The following is a 22,241-nucleotide window of genomic DNA, read 5'->3' on the forward strand; positions in this document are numbered from 1 at the left end:
CTGTCATTCCACTAACTCTCATTCAGACTTTAAAATAAGCAGGCAGGCCACTTTAACACACAGTGAATAATTCAGCAGGCCCTGCATGCTGCTGCTGCTGCAACTCTAATGTTCCACCAAGCAAACAGTTCACTCTAAATAAACATTTGACAAACATAAAACCACGGGCTGCTTTAAAAAGATCATCTGTAAGGCTCAGATGAAGTACATTTGTGTTTGATTTGTTTTAAATACTTTTAAAAGCTAAGCCAAATAAGATATTTATTCACAACCTCCACTGTTTTATGAAGAACAATGAAAAGCACTGAACAGACAAGAAACAAAGAGATTTCATAAATCCTGCTTTATCCTGAAACCCCCTGATGTTGAGACTAGCAGAAGAAAAATGATAGAAAACGGCTTCAAACAGTGAGGATGACCAACTCGGTTGACTAACTGTGTGTGCATTGCCCCGGAGAAATGACTTCAGACTTTCTATAACCAAAATCAAATAGTGCCTTCAGTTTTTTTCTGGTCTGTCTGTAACCTTTACTCAAACATCTTTTATTAAAAACAACTTGTCATTCCTCTCTCCTTTCCCTCGCAGTTGTTTGGCTGTTTCTTGGCATGGGAGACCAGGAATGTGAGCATCCCCGCTCTCAATGACAGCAAATACATCGGGATGAGTGTCTACAACGTGGGCATCATGTGCATCATCGGTGCTGCTGTGTCCTTTCTGACCAGGGACCAGCCCAATGTCCAGTTCTGCATCGTGGCCCTGGTGATCATCTTCTGCAGCACCATCACGCTCTGTCTGGTCTTCGTTCCCAAGGTCAGATTTAAGTGTGAACGAGGACAGTGTGTGTATGAGCACTGGTAAAAAACAATATGGCCTGTGCTCCCAAGATAATATTCAGATGCTGGTTCCTAAAGTGAGAACAGAACTAGGTAAAGAAATCTGTTCAATCTGCTGCCCCTTCTGCCTGGAATAATGTACAGAAGGAGCTGAAACTGTCAGATGTAATCATTTGGGGGAATTCAAGTCCATCTTAAAGGACAGAGAACAAGAAACCATTGTTTGATGTGCTTGCTCTTATATCACATAATTGAAGTCGTTGAATGAATGCCAGTTGTTTATGTTTTATAACAGTTTCTTTTATTTGCATATTGACTTTAATGTGCCATTTGATTTGTGTTTACGACAGCTGTATTCGTCTGCCTGTATTGTTTTGTGTTTATTTGTTGTAACTTTGTTCATGCTGCCCTCTTGGCCAGGTCGCTCTTGAAAAAGAGATATTAATCTTAATGAGACTTTGAGCTGGTTAAATAAAGAATATATAGACCGGGGGCTAACTGTGCATTAATCAACACTCTTACACTCCACGGATCTTAAAAATGCTGCATTAACAGTTTGGTGTAGCTTGTGTTGCATGTCATTTTATACCAGAGTGCAGCTTTGACTGATACCCATAACTTTTTTCTAACAGTTCATCACCATGAGGACCAACCCAGACGCAGCCACCCAGAACCGGAGGTTACAGTTCACCCAGAATCAGAAGAAGGAAGACTCCAAGACCTCCACCTCCGTCACCAGCGTCAACCAGGCCAACACCTCGCGCCTGGATGGCCTTCAGACTGACAACCACCGCCTCCGCATGAAGATAACAGAGGTCTGAGAGCTAACTACACATCCATGTTGAACTTTATTCTGCCATTTGTCTTCACGGGGTAACACAGGGGTACGGTGCAGAGGGTGTCAGAGTTTTAAATGCAATATAAAAACCAAGAGGTAGATTTTAAACATAATTAAAGACACTAGGCACGAGTTCCACAAGAGAAGGGGCAAACATAAATGAATTTAGCTCTACCTAACTTGAAAATGAAAAACTAATCTAGCTTTCCTGTAGCCAGGTCATTTTTCAAGTATCATTTCGTTCATTCTTAATAGGATGATTGGTGTTCAAAGAAATCACTTCACTAGATTGTGTGGTTGCTGAACGAGGTCGCATTTCCTTCTCTCTTAATTATTTCTTAAATGTTTTTGCTTTTACTGACTTTGAGTGACATTTGAAAAAATAATCACCTTGGCTTCCTGTCAGATCTATCAGACTTGAATTAATGGTGTTGTCATTGCTTTTGTTTATGATTGAGGCAAATGGGCTACTCAGACGCTCTTGGAGGCCAAGTCAAGTTATTATGCCTTTCGCAGACAGAAGTAATTCACTCTTTATGCTGTGTTTGACATGTAAAGAGGTAGTTGATGAAGTTTGTTGTCCATTGTTTAGACTTAACTTTGGGCAATATTTGACTGATAACATGCAGCTTACTTGAGCCATGTTTCTACATATAAAGCTGGACAAGGAGCTGGAAGAAGTGACCATGCAGCTGCAGGACACCCCGGAGAAAACCCCCTATATCAAACAGAACCATTACCCTGACGCCAACAACATCCTCAGCATACGCAACTTCACAGACGGAAAAGGTGAGAAATGAGCCATACTTTTCCTAGATTTGTCTGTGTTTGGGCGTGGGAATGTAGATTTTGTGGCACCTGAAACCTTGTTTTAAAAGCCTGGATTCACTTATTTTAAAATAGTTTGAATTGCCTAGAAACAGTGTTGATGTGAAGTGGTCCTGAAGCAGCAAACATATATTTACTCTCATTACGTTTTTGCTCTTATCATTGCATAAGCAACCCAAGTCAAATCCAAGATGGTGTATCATTTCTTCCTCTCTGTGAATGGAGCTGCTCTGCTGGGTTGTGCTCACTGCTGCCACTGGTGGCTGGAAACTAGATTACATCAATCTGTCTACTCTTGACCATAGGTCTAGACCAGGGGTGGGGAACCTCCGGCCTCCGGGCCGTATACGGCCCGCGAGACAATTTGGTACGGCCCTCGAGGTAATTTATAAACACACGCAAAAAATAAAAAAATGAAAGAAATCTAGACCGCAAAAAAATTAAACAAGCGAGTGCCTGTTTTTCCTGGCCAAGGCCAGGGTCCTTGAACACAACACGAGCCTAACGTGTCATCACGTGGTATATGTCTCGACTGGCAGGGGTGCAGTTCTGACGGAGAACGCCACTCCAGAAATTGCAGTACCGATAAGTCCATACACATGCCGCAGTTTCTGCGTGTCTGTGTCTTTAGTTGAAAGCCCAGTGGCGATCTGCTCATCTGTCATACTGATCAGACAGTCAATAACTGTGTTGTTATCATTAGCATCTGGTTAGCTAGCTATGCTAACGAATATAAGAAGCTTTTTCTACAACCAGTGAGGTAAAGGCACATCTTTATATGATCATTATAGTTATAAAAAAAATAAGAGAATAAAGTAAACAGGTATAAAATACTATATGACAGTTATTAATAAAGAAGAATACAGTTTGAAAGGGGAGTGATTTGTCAAATATTCATAAATTAAAAGAAAATCTGCTTACAGTTGTGTTTGGGTGTTGAGAGATGTGTCCATAGATCTCCTAATGTTGCTCTCAAAGTGCACCAGATTGATGCTTTTAACTTCAACATTTAAAAAAAAATCTTCCCAGGGGAGCATGCTAGGGACATTCTAGGGGACCCCCCTAGAGGAGGTTATGCCCCCCCACTTAAATCATGTCCACATGGATAGGAAACTAAATACATTTGCACACATCTTGTGTCCATATCTTTCTGTTTTGGTGATCACGCCACACCCTGCACGTGCATGCATACGCGACTAACGTGAGTCATGTTGAGATATCTGGATTAAGAGGTTGCTTTTTCTTTGCACAGAATGAAATGAATGGGCTGTGATTTTAGTTTTTTTTAAGCAGAGGTCAATAACTTGTACGGCCCTCTGAGGATATTGTAAAAATTGAAATGGCCCTTGAGAGGAAAAAGGTTCCCCACCCCTGGTCTAGACCCAAGATTCAACAAAGAAAGAACAGCCGTATTAAATATGTCAGTCTTGTCTCACTTAAATTCATTGTGATTCAGTCAATCTGATTTAATTTTAAAAATAAATGAATGTGTACAGCTGTGATTAGTTTTTGGGCACATCAGTCTGTTTCACTTTGAGAGAGACAGTGTTTGTAACATTTAAATATTCAGTGGCTTAAGTAAAGGATTTTCATTTTGCTCTCAGTGCCGCAGCTTGATGGAATATTGTGACGTTTTTCTCCCATTAGCATGAGCTCCTGTCAGCTGCAGGTGAGACAGGGACACATGACGTCTCTTCAGATGAGTCATAGGATTAGCTACCTGCATACTCCACTGATGCTTAGCAAGCTTCATACCGTAGTCACACTTCTCAACTCCCCCACATTTATTATTAAGCCCAAAGTAGGTCCAAACTTGATTTTGCTTCTTAATATCTCCTTAATATTTAGTGTGTGGGACGTTGTTTTGCTGTGTGTTGAACAATGTGAGAAAACAGTGTGAGAGTATTAAATAAAGGAGGAAGGGACAGTTAAATAATCATTTGAGTAACTATGAGGTGCTTAAAGATATCAAATCCGTCTTTCTGCGGTAGAGAGATTCATTACCCCCCCCCCCCCCCTCAGCTGCTGCCTTTTTGCCTGAAATTATGCAGCTGTCTCTGAGACATCATGGAGACGGGGTCCTCAAATTGAATCAGTGAATGGTTACAGCAGCATCGCGTTGCATTAGGAAGCGTTTTAAGAGACGATGGTGATGTACAGCAGCCAGCTTCAGCTCGTCTGATGCACACGCTGCACAAAGCCGCTCTCAAGGGTGTCTAATGGATCTGTCTAAGTTTGGGAAGGTAGAAGAGTAAAACAGCTGCGCTCGTTCTGCGGATTGGGACCAGTTTGAGAAGTTCCTCATCTGTGAAAGTTCATAGTTATGCAATAAAATCATGGCAGTCTCTCACATTACACACACATACTTTCACAAAGCAACGTCTGTAATGCTTCTTCTTTGTGTTTTAGTTTCTTCTCTGCTTCCTTCTGTTTGTCTTCTTCTGCCTTTCATCTTTGCATAAATACACAACAGGCACACACCCTCCTGTTTTAGCTGTGTATGGTTCCCTTGCAGGGATGGATTTAAGCGTGTTGGTGCACAATTGGTTGATGGGGCATCTCATTGTTTTCTTTTAATGAAGCACAGAGCTATAGTCAGTGCCAAGATTATTTTGATAAGTAGACTGTATTTTATTCAACCTTTAAATCATGATTACCAGAATACTACAAATGGAGTGAGATATTACATTTTTCAGTGATTTGAAAGATTTTACAAGATATCTGAAGAAACGGCTCAGTGTTATGTGACCAAGTATTAGGGTTCATGTCCCTTTGAAACGAAAAGATCATCATATTTGAAAGAAACATTGTGCCGTAATACCTGAAAATATCTCATCCTCACATTGTTTAGAGCAGTGGTTCTCAACTGGTCAGGCCTCGGGACCCACTTTTTACTTGGTCAATACATCGCGACCCAACATTTTGAAGCACTCAAATCTATCTACCCCAAAAAAACGTGTTGTAATATATACGCAACATTAATAAAAGTGAAGTACAGTGCATATATCCCTTATATCCCTTCACAGAACTAAAGTATGCTTTTTAAAAAGGTTTAATGAGATGATGGAATCAAAGCTGAACTATATAAAAAGGCACAAATGCTGAAAACACAACCCCAGCAGGGGGGTCTGGGGGGATTCTCCCCCAGGAGGTTTTTAGGAATACTAACATAAACTATGCATTCTGGTACACTCTGAGAAGAAAATAAATAAATCTATTACTACCCGACATATTAATAATATGTTGTGCCATTGTTTGTTTTTCACTTTGTTCTGACATCTTGCTGCGAGAAGAGTAAAGAGGAGATAGTCTGTGTGACTTACTTTAAATTGTGGGTAAGAGATAGCTCCCATTGTTCTGTGACCTGTCAATCATCAAACCGGGGGTCATATTTCATTATGTGTTCATTTTTATCTGAAGTTGTATCCATGGATGTATAAAGAAGAGTTCTACCACAAAGTTATTCTCCGTGGGGACTTCCGGCAACAATCTTGAATCTGATTGGCCAGAAGACTCGAAAAAACATCAGCAAGGCAAGGCAAGGCAAGTTTATTTATATAGCACTTTACAACGCAAGGCAATTCAAAGTGCTTTACAAAAAATGAAAGACATTAAGCATTAAAAAAGAAAAGCTAATGAAATAAACATTAAAAGGAAAAATACATGGATAAAAGTTACAGTGCAGTATAAAATATGAATAGTTCAATTAAACATTAAAAGAAAAAGTACATGAATAAAAGTTACAGTGCAGTTTAAGATATGAATAGTTCAATTAAAAGCAGCGACAAAAAGAAAAGTCTTCAGCCTGGATTTAAAAGTAGTAAGAGTTGCAGCGGACCTGCAGGTTTCTGGGAGTTTGTTCCAGATATTTGGAGCATAATAACTGAACGCTGCTTTACCATGTTTAGTTCTGACTCTGGGGACAGAAAGCTGACCAGTCCCTGAAGACCTGAGAGATCTGGATGGTTCATAATTTAGCAGGAGGTCAGAAATGTATTTTGGGCCTAAACCATTCAGTGCTTTATAAACCAGCAGCAGTATTTTGAAATCTATTCTTTGACACACAGGAAGCCAGTGTAAAGACTTCAGAACTGGAGTGATGTGATCCACTTTCTTAGTGTTAGTGAGGACTCGAGCAGCGGCGTTCTGAATCAGCTGCAGCTTTCTAATAGATTTTTTAGTGAGACCCATTGCAGTAGTCGAGTCTACTGAAGATAAAGGCATGGACAAGTTTTTCCAAATCCTGCTGTGACATTAGTCTTTTAATCCTAGATATATTCTTTAGGTGATAGTAGGCTGATTTAGTAACTGTTTTAATGTGACTGTTGAAACTCAGGTCAGAGTCCATGACTATATTTCTGGCTTTATCTGTTGGTTTGAACATTGCAGACTGAAGCTCAGCGCTAACTTTTAAACGTTCTGCCTTGGCTACAAAAACCATTACCTCAGTTTTATCTTTGTTTAATTGGAGAAAGTTCTGACACATCCAGTCATTGATTTGTTCAATGCACTTACTCAGTGTTTGAATTGCAGCATAGTCTCCTGGTGAAATTGTTACGTACATTTGTATGTCATCTGCATAGCTATGGTAACTTATTTTGTTGTTCTTCATTATCTGAGCCAGTGGTAGCATGTAAATGTTAAAGAGAAGAGGCCCCAAGATGGAGCCTTGAGGAACCCCACATGTCATATTTGTCAACTCAGATGTGTATGTACTAGGGGTCGACCGATTATCGGCCTGGCCGATTATCGGGGTCGATATTCCGCATTTGACCGATTATCGGTATCGGCCTTTTTTTATAAAATTGCAGATAACACTTTGGCTCTGATGCGGCCGTTTCTCTGGCTGCAGTCACCACTCTCTGTACACGAGCAATGTCCTGCTCACAGCGCTATCTGATAGGCTATTACTGAAGTGTCAATCAACACTGAAGATTTTCCGGGCGGGAGCCAGCCAGAGAGGCGGGACCTTCTCAGATTACAGGCAGGTGCGAAGAACGCAGACAGACAGAGGTATGCAGCAGCGCTGAGCGGCAGAGCCATACATGTGTTTCGAAGGTAAATCAGTTGAAAGCCGAAGTTCAATAAACATCCCTATCCCCTATGCTGAAGTTGAAAAAACACCACGATCTATTGATCCAATTCTATCAGCTTCCCAGTTACACAGGGACGCGGGAAGTCAGTCAGAGTTTGGGGTGCGTGCAGCATCTCGCAGCGGAGTAACTGTGGTGCGGAGGGGGGGGGGCTGCGAGTGGAGCCTCGCAGTTTTTCAGGTTGATATGTGAAGCTCATTAGCTAGCCAACATGTATTTAGCAAATGTTTAGCAAAATATTAGAAGTGAGGCTACTAGACTAACGTTAGGTCTACTGTAATAGCTTCACTTTTAATAGTTTTCAAAACATTAGCTAGCACTAGTGTTTTGCAGTTGCTAGCAATTTATTGGGATTTCATGCTAGATAGACAGGCATTGGTTTGATATAATAAATTAAGCATTATTGTTAGTTAAGCATGTCAGCCTGCAGCCCCACTTCTTGTCTCTCTCTAACTCATAGCAGATGGCTGCACTAAAGAAAAGGGCACAGAGAGGAAACCAGTTGTAAGATGTTTAAAGGTTCATTAAACATAATATATGCTTAAATGCATTTCAAAGAAGTTGAGTTGTGTTGGAGTTTGTGTTATTCTACATTTTGACACCAAGATTTTCTGATTTTACTGCAAATGTATATCGGTTCCAAATATCGGTTATCGGTCTCCTTGATTACTAATAATCGGTATCGGCCTTGAAAAGCCATATCGGTCGATCCCTAGTATGTACCTGTAGAAACAAAGTTGTTTCTGTCCTTTAAATACATGTAGGATTCAAACCAATTTACAACTGTTTCCAAATGTCCCACCCAGTTTTCCAGTCGGTCTAGTAATATGCTGTGGTCAACAGTGTCAAACGCAGCACTGAGATCTAATAATACTAACACTGAAGTTCTGCCACTGTCTGTGTTTAAGTGGATGTCATTAAAGACCTTTACAAGAGCAGTCTCAGTGCTGTGGTTTGGACGAATGCCTGAGAAATGGCAGGTTTGATATGGGCCTGTAATTGTTCATTACTGAAGCATCTAGATTATTCTTTTTTAAGAGCGGTTTAATGACTGCAGTTTTCAGGGCCTGTGGAAAAATACCTGAGTGAAGAGATGTGTTTACTATATGAAGTAGATCTGAGGCCATGCAAGGCAAAACATCTTTGAAAAATCCTGTTGGAATAATATCAAGGCAGCAGGAGGAGGACTTCATAAATTGTATAATGTCCTCTAGGTTTTTATCATTAATCTGATGGAATTGTGTCATGATGTCTGAATTGATGTTAAGTGGACACAGAGACAACACATTTGCTGTTCCTGATGCAGAGGCACTGACTGCTTGTCTGATTTTCTGAATTTTGTCAGTGAAGAAGGAGGCAAAATCATTGCACGCCCTGGTGGATAGAAATTCAGAGGCTACTGACACTGGGGGGTTAGTTAGTCTGTCGACGGTAGCAAACAAGGCACGTGCGTTGTTTTTGTTTTTGGTAATGATGTCAGAGAAGAACGATTGTCGTGCGTTTTTCAATTCCAAATTATAAAGGCCAAGTCTCTCTTTATAAATGTCAAAGTGAACCTGGAGATTTGTTTTTCGCCACCTGCGTTCAGCTTTTCGACATTCTCTTTTTTCTGTTTTAACGGTCATGGCCTTTCTCCATGGAGATATTTTCTTCCCAGTCACTTCCTTTACCTTAATTGGAGCAATGGCATCTATAACATTTTGAATTTTTGAATTAAAATAATCTACTAGCTCATTTACTGAGGTGTTAGCAGGGGCAAGTGTGGAAGAAAAATTCTGAGTAAACATTTCCCTAGTATTTTCAGTTATATATCGCTTTGTGGTTACCTCTTTTTGAACATTTGTGTGAACAGAAATAGAGCTCTCAAAGAAAACACAGGAATGGTCAGAGAGCGCAACATCAGTCACCACAACCTTAGAGATATTCAGACCCTTTGAGATAATTAAGTCCAGAGTGTGCCCCTTATTATGCGTGGGCTCCGTCACATGCTGAGTCAGTCCATAGCTATCAAGAACACAAAACAGTTCTTTAGCCCCTCTGTCCTGGGGGTTGTCAACAAAGATATTTTATTGAGAAGATGATCACTACTTGACAGAAGTTTTCAAAACCGTTTATGGTCTCCGGTACTTTCAGTCCAACGCCGACTGCATGCACAGCGTTAGAAAATCGGGCCTTCAAAATAAAAGTTTGACTTTTCCCCCCCAAAAAAAGAAAAATTCAATTTTTTTTTTCTTCACTCACACATCCACAACCCACTCCAAACGGGTCCGCGACCCACCAGTTGAGAACCACTGGTTTAGAGTAATCTCTTTAGAGTGCTGGCAGTGGCTTGTATCAGGATCTCTTACATTCAAATGGTGTGTGCATTGTGCGGTAGAAATACATCTGTTTAGACTAAATCTTTGTTTCGTCGTTAGGTTGTCAGAAGACACAATCTAATCTGTCTTCTAAAGATTTTTTCATTTTTAAATATGTTCATATTTACAAACCTTTATTGGGTCAAAGGGCAAAAACGCATAACGTTCCACTTCCCACCCGTGGTAGTAAGCAGGAGCAAAGACCACAGTTTAAATTGGGGCAAACATATATATAAAAAAACGGGAGTTCATTTTGGAAGTGCAGAGTTCTTTAAGTTAAAGTATAATTTCCCCTCTGAAAGGATTAGACAGCCATCAACTGTTTATTTCCAACACGAAGTTTAAACATGCAGATTTTGTTGGAGAAATAACACTTTCAATGAGTGAATATCATTAAATAATCCCAATCTGCTTGGGTCGCTGGGATCAGAAACAATGAAGCAACACAAATGGGCTGTCTGATTCATATTCCTGCTCCTGTCATCAAGTGATGTTTTCAAACCGACAGGTAAAAGTAAAACTTAGTAGAGCCTTACAAGCTTTCTCAAAGCGAGAATCTCATATTTAACGACAGAATGACCCAGCTATTACTTTTTTATTCACAGAGAAATGTAGTAGGTTGTTGAAGTGTGCATGTCAGTGATGCGGAAGATGAAGAAAGAGAGTTCAGACAAAGACAGGTGGCACATTAGCTGCTGCTCGCAAACGTCAACACATCACATCACAGGTCGTTAAGCCTCCTTTAAAGATCAGCAGCATATAAACTTTTCCCGGCCTCAATCTGCTCGTGCTTGACAGTCATCACCATCATCATCACCATCATCATCATCATCATCATCATCATCATCATCATCATCATCATCATCGGTGGCTTTAACTGCAGTCATCAGTATTCATAAGAGAGCTGGTCTAACTGTACTGGGGGGCGTGAATGAGTGGCTGTTATAAGAGAAGAACGCCGTGTCAACAGCGATTACGCTCCCTGAGAAGCCTCTCTCTCTCTCTCTCGCTCTCTCTCTCTCCCCCCCACGCTCTCTGGATGACAGTTAAAGTGCAGTTTTCAGCCGTATTTTAGGCTGGAAAAGATAGAGGTCATTGTTATTAAATAACATTCATCCCTCGGCTGTAATTTCCATTAGGAGAGACATTTCTGATTATACAATATGTATTGACATGTCCCTTAGATGATAGAAATTGGAATAGTCTTTGTATCTTAAGGGGGGAGTTGCACTAGAAACTGATGGTGATGATGATGATGATGATGATGATGATGATGATGATGATGATGATGATGATGATGATGATGATGATGATGATGATGATGATGATGATGATGATGATGATGGAATAAAGAGGATGCTGCAGATCTAGATTTGGTGAGAAGTGGACTTGTGATGAGCTTAACCTGGTCAGAGGAGGTGGATGGAGTGGAGGAGGGTCACCTGAAAAGGACGCTGACGGCGAGAGAGGAGGACAGATTTCAAGTTTGATGGCAGCACAGTGATTGGCTGTGTAAGCTCATGGCAAAATGTGGTTGGTTAACTAACACAGTGACGCTATGATGAGCCTATTAGAGGCAGCTGGGTCAGTGAGAGAGAGAGGATATAGTTTAAAGTGGACCTATTATGCTATATTGGAACCATATATTGTAGGGTCATACCTATACAAAACATGTCGGTGAAGTTTTTTGCTTAAAATACCAAACAGATCACGCATTGCAGCCATGTCTCATACTGCTCATACCCCTCTATTACAGCCCTGTTGCAAACAGGCTGATTATGCTTTAAGTAAAATGCACATTAAACAATTAGTTTTATTGTACAGTTCAATTATTGTGCTGGCCTTGGTGTCTTTATTAATTAAAAAATAAACTCAACAACCTAGTACTTTCTTTGTGGCATGAACACATATTCTGAATCCATAATAAGGTGTATAAATATCTGTGTCTCTGCTTTTAACACAGCTCCGAGTGCTACAACGTTTTCTCAAAATGCGAAGAGGACTAGTCTGCTCAGAAATAGTTCAGTGAGCTCAGATGTCCGGGGTGCGGAGTGGAATCAGGTCAGCAAGTGCTGGGAAACAACTTGAGACAAAACTCTGTACGGGGGAAAAGATCACCCCATTACTCTCCAGATACCATTTTTGAAAACGAGAAATGCTGTTTACTACACTTCTGATTGTGTTTCAACCTCATCGTCTGGCTCTGCAACATCTGGAGAATGAAGAAATCATGTTAGGAAGCTTTTATTCCATCTCCTCCGCCTTCCTGTCTGGAGAGGAGCTCCGTCTCTTTTCTTTATCACTTTGATGATTTCTTTCTCTTTGTTTCTGCTTCCACTTTTCAGATTTGTCCCACGCAGTGTTATTTTTTACCTGTGCTTTAAATATCCTCCTGCGTTTGACAGATTATGCAATCTGTTTCATTTTGAAGAAAGGAGACAGTTTACAGACAGGTGCAAGAAATTGTGACATATTTTAAGATCACTGTTTTTGACTAACAAACATGTTTTCACACTTCGGCAACCGGCCAAAAGAGTCACTTTGTGTACTGTATCTAATGGAAACGCAGATCTGGATTGCTACGAAAACATTCATTCATTTGGTAGCCGCATATCGACAGGACCTGGATGAAAATATTCATGTTGCTTTTTGCATTGCATCAGGATCTAAGTAACTGCGTACAACAAGAAGCCCCTCTCACGCCCATGCCTACCACACCTCCTAAACAGTCAAAGATGTAAACATGGATCCAGACTCAGGTGTTACAGCCATAGGCTTATCCAACAAATCCCTCAGAGTCTCAGGTGCCTGGTGCGTGTGACTTACAAGTCCTGAGCAGTTAACTATTATTATTTATTTCACAATGTGTTTCAATGCAGATGGAGAGAAGTCGATACTGAAGAACCACCTGGAGCAGAAACCTCAGGCTCAGTGGGGCTCCATGGATCCTTCCAGAATAAACAGAGGTCCCCTGGAGGATATCAACTCCCCCGAACAGTGAGCGCTCCTATATCTTCAGCACGTCTCCCCCCTCTCCCCTCTCCCCTCTCCCCTCCCCCCTCCCCCCTCTCCCCTGTCAGCTTTTTCATCAGACTACACGTCACACGTATCGCAACCACCAGCAGCTCTCAGGCGGTTGCTCTGGCAACAGAGCCCTGCGAAAAGCATGAACCGGTCCTGTACTTCTCTCTCCCACGCACGTCAACATACATATTACCACATACTCTCCCATCTTACCGTCAAACACATATAAACGCATGTTGTGATCCAGAGACCTGCAGCTGATTGATTTGTTGTCCCAACTTCTAAAAGGAGATGATCTCCATACCAACAAATAGTGATTTACTATTTATAAGCAAGCAAAGGTGAGGGATGTTGACTTCATCAATGGGGGGGAACACTTCATGCATCATTGAGAGCTCTCCCTCCCACATTTGCTTAACTAGACTCACAATGCACTACGTAGAGGGATACATATTATTACAAATATTGAATAGAGGGCAGTTACAGGAAGAAGTTAGATTAAGAAAGAAGGACGGGAAAGAGAGACAAAGACGAGGAGGAGGAGAGAAAGAAAGAGGTAGAGACTCACAGGCTTATGTAACCAGTGATGTATACAGCTCGCATTGGAAGCAGCTCTGAAAATAGGCAGGGAGGAGAACAGAAGTAAAGGAACACTCACAGCTATTCCCATGCCGCATAAATGTTTTATCACATGGAGGGAAAAGAGACGAAGAGGCAGGGAGAGAGAAAGAAGAGACAAATAAAAAGAAGTGAGAAAAAAGGTATGATGAGAGTAAATGTAGAGGAATGACAAAAGTCAAGCACCAGGTGCACCATGTTCAATGTGTTGTCTGTGTCCTATACAGTATGATACATCCATAAATACAAATAAACCCTTTATGAGCAAGGAGAATTGCTTTTCCCTCCCAAATAGGACAGGTCAGAATAAGTGAATAGGCCTGAGGACAATTCATATGCATTTATAATTAAGAAATGTTTCTAGGTCTCTGGAATGAGCTTGGATTACATCCCCCTATCCCCCCCCGCCCTCTCTTAACTTTTTACATAACTGGCATTTGGTTATGTAATTTCCTTGCAAACGGCTGGCAGTGGTGCTAGCTCTGGCGAGGCAGGGTGCGAAGAGTCACAGCAGGCGGAAGCATGAAATGTTCTTTTTGTCAGATGATCCCAGAAGCTGAGAGGCACGGTGGATTAAGGGTTTAGTGAAGAGAAGCGAAGAAAGGAATGAGGGCGCTAAAGAACAAAGAAAAAAACAATTAGAAGAAATCCTGAGGGCTGGTGTAAACTTCTTCACCTGACTGTTGTGATTCACCTTCACCATGTCAGTGTTTCATCTCTGTAGCTGCATGTTTCTACATTAGTACTCCATTTAAACATGCTGGTAAAAACAACCAATCATTGTCCATTGAGCCTTTTTTCAGGACTCTGCAATAGTTATAATATACTGTGTAAATATGCAGTACAGTAGGTAAGTGCTTAGAATGAATGAGCAGGGGGAGTATTGGCACTAAGTTTTACTACTTTATAGGTAAGGGATGGTATTGGAATTTAAAGTTAATAATATGTTAAATGTAAATCCAACCCTGAATCCCACATTTTTACATTTAATACTGTAGGACTTTGCAGAGCTTTTATACAAAACATGTTCAATGCCCTTCCTGGAACTTTAGTGCCCATTATGTACAGTAAGTGGGGGGCGAGTAAGGATGTGCTGGTCAGGATGGTTTACACCAGAATTAATGTTGTTAATTATTGGGCTAGTAAATGTATAATCTTCAAAGTCAACGTTGATCATAACATTTGAAAATATGGATTAAAAGGAAAAAAACACAAAGAAATGTAATACAAATACACGTGAACTACCGCAAAATTACTTAAATTAATCTCAATCTTTATTTATTTATTTATAGTTAATGTACTTTATCACTCTCTATCTCTTACATTGTATATTCTTTATTTCCAGCATACAGCGCCGCCTCTCCTTGCAGCTTCCCATCCTGCACCACGCCTACCTGCCCTCCATAGGAGGGGTGGACGCCAGCTGCACCAGCCCCAACGGCAGCCCTGGTTCCAGCCCGCGGCACAGACACATGCCTCCCTCTTACCGGGTGATGGTCTCTGGCCTGTGAGCTTCCTTCACCCCCCCCCCCACCTGGCTCTTTGCAGAGGAGACATATATGGTTCTTTTTTTCTACAACAAATAGACTGATATCATCAGCGTTCGTGCGTATTTTGTCTCGCAACTAGGAGGACAGGGGGAGAAGAGAGGAAGGTGGGGCCGAGTTTCACTCTTCATACTTCTCTTCACCCCTGCCTCTCTTGAGAACTGGAACCCTCAGTCAGGAAGGGGTGGGAGGAGACAGAGTGGGCACTGGATGACACTAACTCCCATGATTCACAGCAATGTCCCCCTTGTTCATCTGCTCCCCTTGCCCAGGCATATTCACATATGCACAGTCAAACAAACACAAACATATATATATATATGCACAAACACACTGACCCCCGATCAGAGCAGCGTGGACTCCCTGACCTGTGTGTAGCCTTATCTGCTTCAGAGGGGACCGCCTGTTTCTGCTCCGTATCTGTTGTTCGTATGACTCGTCATCTAACTGGAGTATTTCACCGCTTCAGTGACTATATACCGGTGAGGAGACGTGGAATCTACAAAGACCCAACAAAGGAAAATCATCCAATTTACTCCCTGATCCCTTCCCGTTCTTGTGGAGACATGTAAATACTATCATTTCTGACTTTGATGTACTGTAAGCTTTGTATATGCTGTGAATGGACAATTAAAAGGGGTTCTATGTGTAGACGTTGTGAGAGAGGCAGGCAATCATGACAAGGCAACCTACAAAGAAATAGGCTTATGAAAGAGATCTGAATCGGTTTGTGTTACTGTTGATAGATTAGCTTATGGGCAGCAAAGTAAGATACATCTAAGCTTGTGAGTCACTGAACAGGAAGAGGCACCAGAGGCCTCTTGCTCTAACACATGGCTCTTTTTTCCCACTTTGCTACATTTGCACCACTGGTTCCATCAGAGAATTCACATCAAACTTTGCATAGACCTTTCATATTTTAAAATATGCTTAATATGTCCTCAGAAAGCATGTTATACAGAATATTGATGCTTTGCCTTTTAACAGGTCTCCCAGGCTGCATATGTTAGCAAATCGAGCTATGAGGCACGGCAAGAGTGTTCCACAGTTATTATTTATGTGTGTTATATGCCAAGAAATGCACACATTCAGATGAACACTTAAGAGAGCACCTTATTCACTCCGGTGCTTCTCAGACGGGCCTGGTCATATTGACCCCCACAGAGGGGTCTCTACAGACTGTTGGGACGTCCCTCTGATCGAGCCCTCACAGCTAACCAGCACAGACACGGGGGACGGGGTCACGACAAGGAAATACCACTGAAGAAGTGATGCTGGAAAGGATGTAGGTCTACCAGTTCCACAACAAGTTTGGATGAAATGGCTGACCTGAATTTCCACGAGTGGTAGTGAAGACGATGAACGCCCCAAGTCGGTGAAGACACCACTGCTGGTCACAGTGAAAGAGCATAAAGCACAGGCACAGGGCTTTCTGTCGTATTGAGTGTCAAGAAAAATCACTTCACACTTAGCAACAGTGAACATACCTCAGTTGCTATGGAGATTCATGGAGTTATTCAGTGCCGTTGAACTGGGCCCAAAAAGGCTGCACTGAGCAAAACAGTCGTCGACACGGTGTCGTCTTTTTTTCTTTTTTGTAAAACTGTCCTCATGCAGGAGAAAAGCAAAGAGAGCCTCCGGACAAAAAAAAAAAAAGGACTTTCTATAGAGTGTGAGAAGGTTTGTTCTTAGCATATGTTTCACCATTGGTGTCTTGGTTTTTAGTTTTTAAGGCGTTTGTTGAACGCTGTGCCTGTTGTCTTATATTGTAGCCTGCAGGACCCACAGTACATTAACAGGGGGAGACCCAGAGAACTACAACCACATCTGTAAACTGAACAGCGTGTCATAGGTCTATTTCAATTAAATGTCTCAATGCATGGGACAGAGTGGGAGGACTTGGCCAAACTCCACTTCTGCGAGTCGTTGTCTGATCAGAAACACCGTCTTTAGCTGTAAGGCCGGATACAGAGTCGGAGTGAAGCTAGCAGACGTCCACCTGCTGTCGGACATATCAGGGTGACTTCCCCTCAGAGCTCCTCCCCTTCCAGCCCCTGCTGAGCACAGGAGCAGGGAAACCCCGAGCACAGACCTCCCAGGAGTCACGGCTTCTCCCGCACCTTTGCCAACAGAGAATCACGAGTCACTTGAGAAGCGAGTGCGAGACATTGTCAGAGGGTTGGATCTTCCTACGGGAGAAGAAAACCCAACTGCACATTTTATATATTACATTATATGTGATTGTGTACAATTTGCTGATACCCCGATGATGGTGTCCATGTATGGAATATTTGGTATTTGGCTTTCTCAAGACGGCATGAAATGAAATGTATAATTCACAGAGGTAACTGTTTTTTGAAAACTGTCGTGACAAATCCACTCTGTCGTTTCATCCTCTCACCTACAATTTGGATTTTTAAGTTAACCTGTTGATCAGCTCACACGTGTCAATGCCAAGATTCTCAGTGGACAAACTCGACATCATCATATCGACTATGCTACTGGTTTAGCAGTTATTCACTGAGGGCAATAAAGTGAAAGTAGTAGCAAACGATCAATCCTAATAACCCACTCCTGGCATTTACCAAAATTACAAAATGACGTTTTTTTAGTCCATCTAAAATGCCAAATGCAGATCATCAGGTATTGTTCTGTTTTCTGTTATATGTGCCCTGGTTTTTTGCTTCTTCTTTTATTAAGATTCATTTCCAACTTTTTTTCAACATTGATGAAAAATCGTTCAAATGCAATCGTGGTAGGTCAAGGGCTCATCATTTCCTGTAATGAATCATGACGATGGTTTGTATTTGCTACAGGTCTTTTTACCTTTTCAGTTTTCAGAACCAAGTGACATATATACGTATTTAATTATATCTTTGTATGTGTCATCATCAGGGTTTCTGGAGAACACGAAACATACATGTCCAAAAATATAACAATATGACGTATATATTTAGTGGAAAAACACACAGGTCCATACTGTTACTGTTTTGTCAGTTTGATATGTGGTATCACATGGAGTTCAGTTCAGATAAAAAGTTTAAAACAGAAAAACAAAAACCTACGTTAAATGCAAGCGGGGCAATAATTGTTTTCTTATTACAGAAAGAATAGAGAACTATATATATGTATATGTGAAAAGATATTTACGTACATTCTCATTTTTACATAGGAAATATTTCACAAATACGCCACAAGGATACTTGGAAGTTGTTTTTTTAATTTACAGTATCTGTAACTATGTTATGTACAGATGAGGTATAGATATGAAAAAGTTGTATAAAATAAGTATCACACTTGGAACACCTGACATTTTTTTTTTGGAGCCATTAGTTGTTGGGGGCGGGAGGGGTGGGGGGTTTGAACAACATTCTTATTTTATTGTCTGAATGTTATGGACAGCCTTTACTTTTCACATCATCGTTAAATAAAGTGAGACTGAAAATAATTGTTGATGTTTTAGAATCATTGCTGTGCTTCTCCAAAGTATATTTGCATTTATATTGTTGATTTAACGGCTATTAGCAAACTAGTCCATCTTTAGGGTTCCTAAAGGTCAAATCTTTCTTTGAAGTTTATCATGTTTTTGCTGACTGCTGAAATCCTTTTTTTGTCTTTTACTTTTCTTTCTGGTCACCCTTTAAACCCTTCCACAACCCTAACCTGGCGCACCGTGCAAACCCACCCTTAAAGGAACAAAGATCTAACGTGGCAAAATGTGCCTCTTTATTCCCCTTCCACTGAGTTCAATGTGTGAGATGAAACATGTTTTGCCATTAATTAATAAAAGCTCAAATTAAAATGCTACGCTTAGCACTCATCCCATTTCCATATCATCTGAATGTTTTCATTTTAACAGACACATTTCATGCAAGAGGGTAAAATGTATGAAGTGCGAATGGATATTTGTAAAATGTGTAACAAAGATAATCACTTTTTCTATGACTAATTAGCTGAGCAATAGTTGTTTTACCTGTCCACCAAATATAAAGCCGCCTCTATGTGAATGGTAATGTCTTACAGTTTGAATTTCCCTAGATTACCTTTAATTTTTTTATTAAATATGAAATCTTGGCCATTTAAACAGTCTTGAACCAGTAGGAAAAGTGTTACAAAATGGATATCGGCCATCATTAATTTGGGGATTTTCCTCTGGAGATGCTTCAAAATGTCTGTTCTGATGAGTACAACCACTGACAGACAACAAAATAACAAAATGAATTAGAATTTGTGTTAATGTAAATCTCCCTGCTATGTATACAGTGTGAGAAGAAATGGCAATAATTACTTTAATGTGTAGTGAGGCTTGCCAGGGACTTGAGGTAAGACCTAACCCTTTTAAAAAGCAAGACAGAGCTTTTAGACATTAGAAATAATCAACCGTCAAGTAAAAAATCTTGTTGATCCCACCCTCTAAAAATGGAGGCATGGACACCCTTGTGATTCCCTAGCCAGTCAACATTGAGGATGTTAATTGGCACACCAACAGGAACACAGCAGGCTCACACTGCCCTCACACACTGCAAAGGAAAAATACATTTGCAATGAAAAGCCTTGCAAGTGGAGGTCGATAAATAATTTAAAAGTAAGGAGGAACTCAGTGGCAAACAGGATGGAGGCGAGTGTGTGAGAGGGTTAATGAAAGTGTCACTGTGTGTTTGCATCCAGCGTTCGGGTGTCATTCATATCTGGTGTGAGTGTTGTCAGAGCTTTTCGTCATCCTCCCTCTCAAATATTTAGCATGTGGATGCTAGACGTGGTTGCAAACCGAGTTCCTCTTGGAGTCGCAGAAGAGCAGCTGGCTGACGTATTCCTCCACTGTGAGTAACATAACATACACTGAAATATACTGAGTGTTGTCCCGCAGAAGGGCTTTCTTACAAATCAAATATAGTTAAAGTAGTAGTATTGTGATTTTAAGGGGTGTCCATTGTTATCTGGCCGGGGACAACAGCTGGAAATGAGCAATGTTGGCTCAAGCTGCCTAATTTACTGTTTTGTGACAGTTGATCAATGGGGACTGTCCACGACACTATAAACAAATAAACTAAACTAAATCAGAAGCTGTACACCTGAGGCCTGTACTACGAATCCAGTTCAACATACCCTGGATATGTTTGAGTTACCCGGTTTACCTCATCCAAAACAAACGCACTCTCGCTAAACGGTCCTACGACACTGGTTAACTCGGTAACTCGAGCCCGGTGTGCCCTATCTAGTTATGTGCGCGTTCACATGAAAGGGGCGGGGCCAATCACAAACATGGAGAAGCGTACTGACAGCGCAGCGTCATACTTCCTGAATGAAAAGTGAACTATAATATTAGACAAATATGAAGACGTTAAACTTTAAACATCCATGACTTAAAGGGGACATATCATGCGATATTTGAACAATATATTGTAGGGCCATACCTATATAAAGTATATAAACTGACCACGCCCCCCTGCAGGAGAGGGGAGCGTGCTTTGAGATCAGCTGCTGGGCTCAGAAGAGGGGGAGAAAAAGAGATCTCCGTCCTCCGTGTTTTATTCTTATATGATGATATAGTCATTTGTTTTAAAGCTCAATAAATAACAAAGAAGACCTTTGACTAGCACTTTTCAAATTTTGTCCGGAAGATTTAAACTTTAACGGACATGTTGACCGGCGGAAAAAAAAACGAACTGAAGCTCTGCCGCACGGTCCCCTCATTCCTTGGAAGAGGCGGAGAGGAGGGTGTTTGTCATCTGCTGGTGGACTAACCGGAGAGAATTACAGCGAGGGAGGGATTGCAATGAATAACAGCAGCAGGAGCAACGGTTTGCCTAGGGGAGGGAGAAAAAGAGCCACAGCGGAGAATAAACAGAAGGGCAACCATGCAAGGGAAGTCTTCTTCGCTGCTTTTGTGGCAGACTACAGCGCCACTTACAGACCTGGCATATGTACTACAGCGTCTCCAGCGCTTTAGAGCGACAATGGCCGGCAGTGGCCCAACCCCACATTCCCCTGATAGGTGGAGAATTGACCACTAAGCGGAGCACCACTTTTGTGACGTAGAAAATAATTCAAATCTGGATCAGTCTGTATCAGATATGTTGCAGCCCCTTTTTTAGAGATTTGGGTATGGAGGAAAAGAGAGAGGGTTGTGTTTTCTGACACTTGGTGAGTTCCCTGGAACACCGGGGACACATATTCATGTATAAAAGATAGGTCCCCTTTAAAGTGGATCTATCATGCTATATTTGAATAACATATTGTATGGCCATACCTATATAAAACATGTCTGTGAAGTTTTTCTTTCAAAATACCAAACAGATCATGCATTTTAGCCATGCCTCATTTCGCTCTATTTGCTGTATTCCAGCCATGTTTTTGCAAGGGCTGATTCTGTGGCAAATGAGCTGCAGCTGATCACGCCCCCCCTGCAAAGGAGGGGGGCGAGGCACGAGCGTCATGTTACCATGCTGTTACCATGCCACGGCAACCTCTCATTCCCCTAGGTGGAGAGTTGCCCATATAGGCGGAGCTCCCCGTTTCTGACGTCAGAACAATTTCAAATCTGTATCAGTCTGTATCAGATCCGTTCAGCCCCGTTTTTAGAGATTTGGGTATGGAGGAAAAGAGAGAGGGTTGTGTTTTCTGACACTTGGTGAGTTCCCTGATACACCAGGGACACATACTCATGTATAAAAGACATACAGAAGTGCATTTTGCATGATAGGTCCCCTTTAAAGGTAGGGTAGGTAAGAATGGAGAAACCAGCTTGAGTGCGCTAGAATTTGAAAGTACACAACCGAAACAAATCTGCCCCTTCCTTCAGACTTCCTTCAGACTTCCTTACAGAGCCCCTCCTCCAACACATGCGAACGCGCACATGACCAATGAGGGCACGAGATAAGTTTGTGCACGAGATGGAAGGCTGACAGGCAGGTAGGCCATCCAGTTATTTAAGCCGGGCCGGCTCAGATGATTGGTCGTGCTTTTTACAGCGCCACGGCTTCCACAGATGACATTTTTGTATGTATTTATTGTCAAAGCATTTCATGTATTCATTGCTATCTGGATGTTAAGAAGATTCCATGGAATATAACCAAAAGTGTATCTGAAGTGAATTACCTAC

At 41.4% G+C, this 22,241-nt stretch overlaps 1 protein-coding gene across 1 annotated transcript in view; it reads left to right on the plus strand.

Annotated features, from left to right (window-relative positions):
• The window catches only part of gabbr2 (gamma-aminobutyric acid (GABA) B receptor, 2), a 188,709-nt gene extending 173,010 nt beyond the window's left edge, over positions 1-15,699 (plus strand). Inside the window, exons 15-19 of the mRNA XM_034093795.2 lie at positions 587-811; positions 1,467-1,649; positions 2,332-2,461; positions 12,830-12,947; positions 14,938-15,699. Coding sequence (XP_033949686.1) covers positions 587-811; positions 1,467-1,649; positions 2,332-2,461; positions 12,830-12,947; positions 14,938-15,103 — 822 coding nt within the window. The 3' untranslated portion in view covers positions 15,104-15,699. The remainder of the gene's footprint in view (positions 1-586; positions 812-1,466; positions 1,650-2,331; positions 2,462-12,829; positions 12,948-14,937) is intronic.
• Positions 15,700-22,241: the final 6,542 nt, after the last annotated feature.

This window comes from Pseudochaenichthys georgianus, chromosome 11, assembly GCF_902827115.2.
Source record: "Pseudochaenichthys georgianus chromosome 11, fPseGeo1.2, whole genome shotgun sequence".
Classification (NCBI taxonomy): domain Eukaryota; kingdom Metazoa; phylum Chordata; class Actinopteri; order Perciformes; family Channichthyidae; genus Pseudochaenichthys; species Pseudochaenichthys georgianus.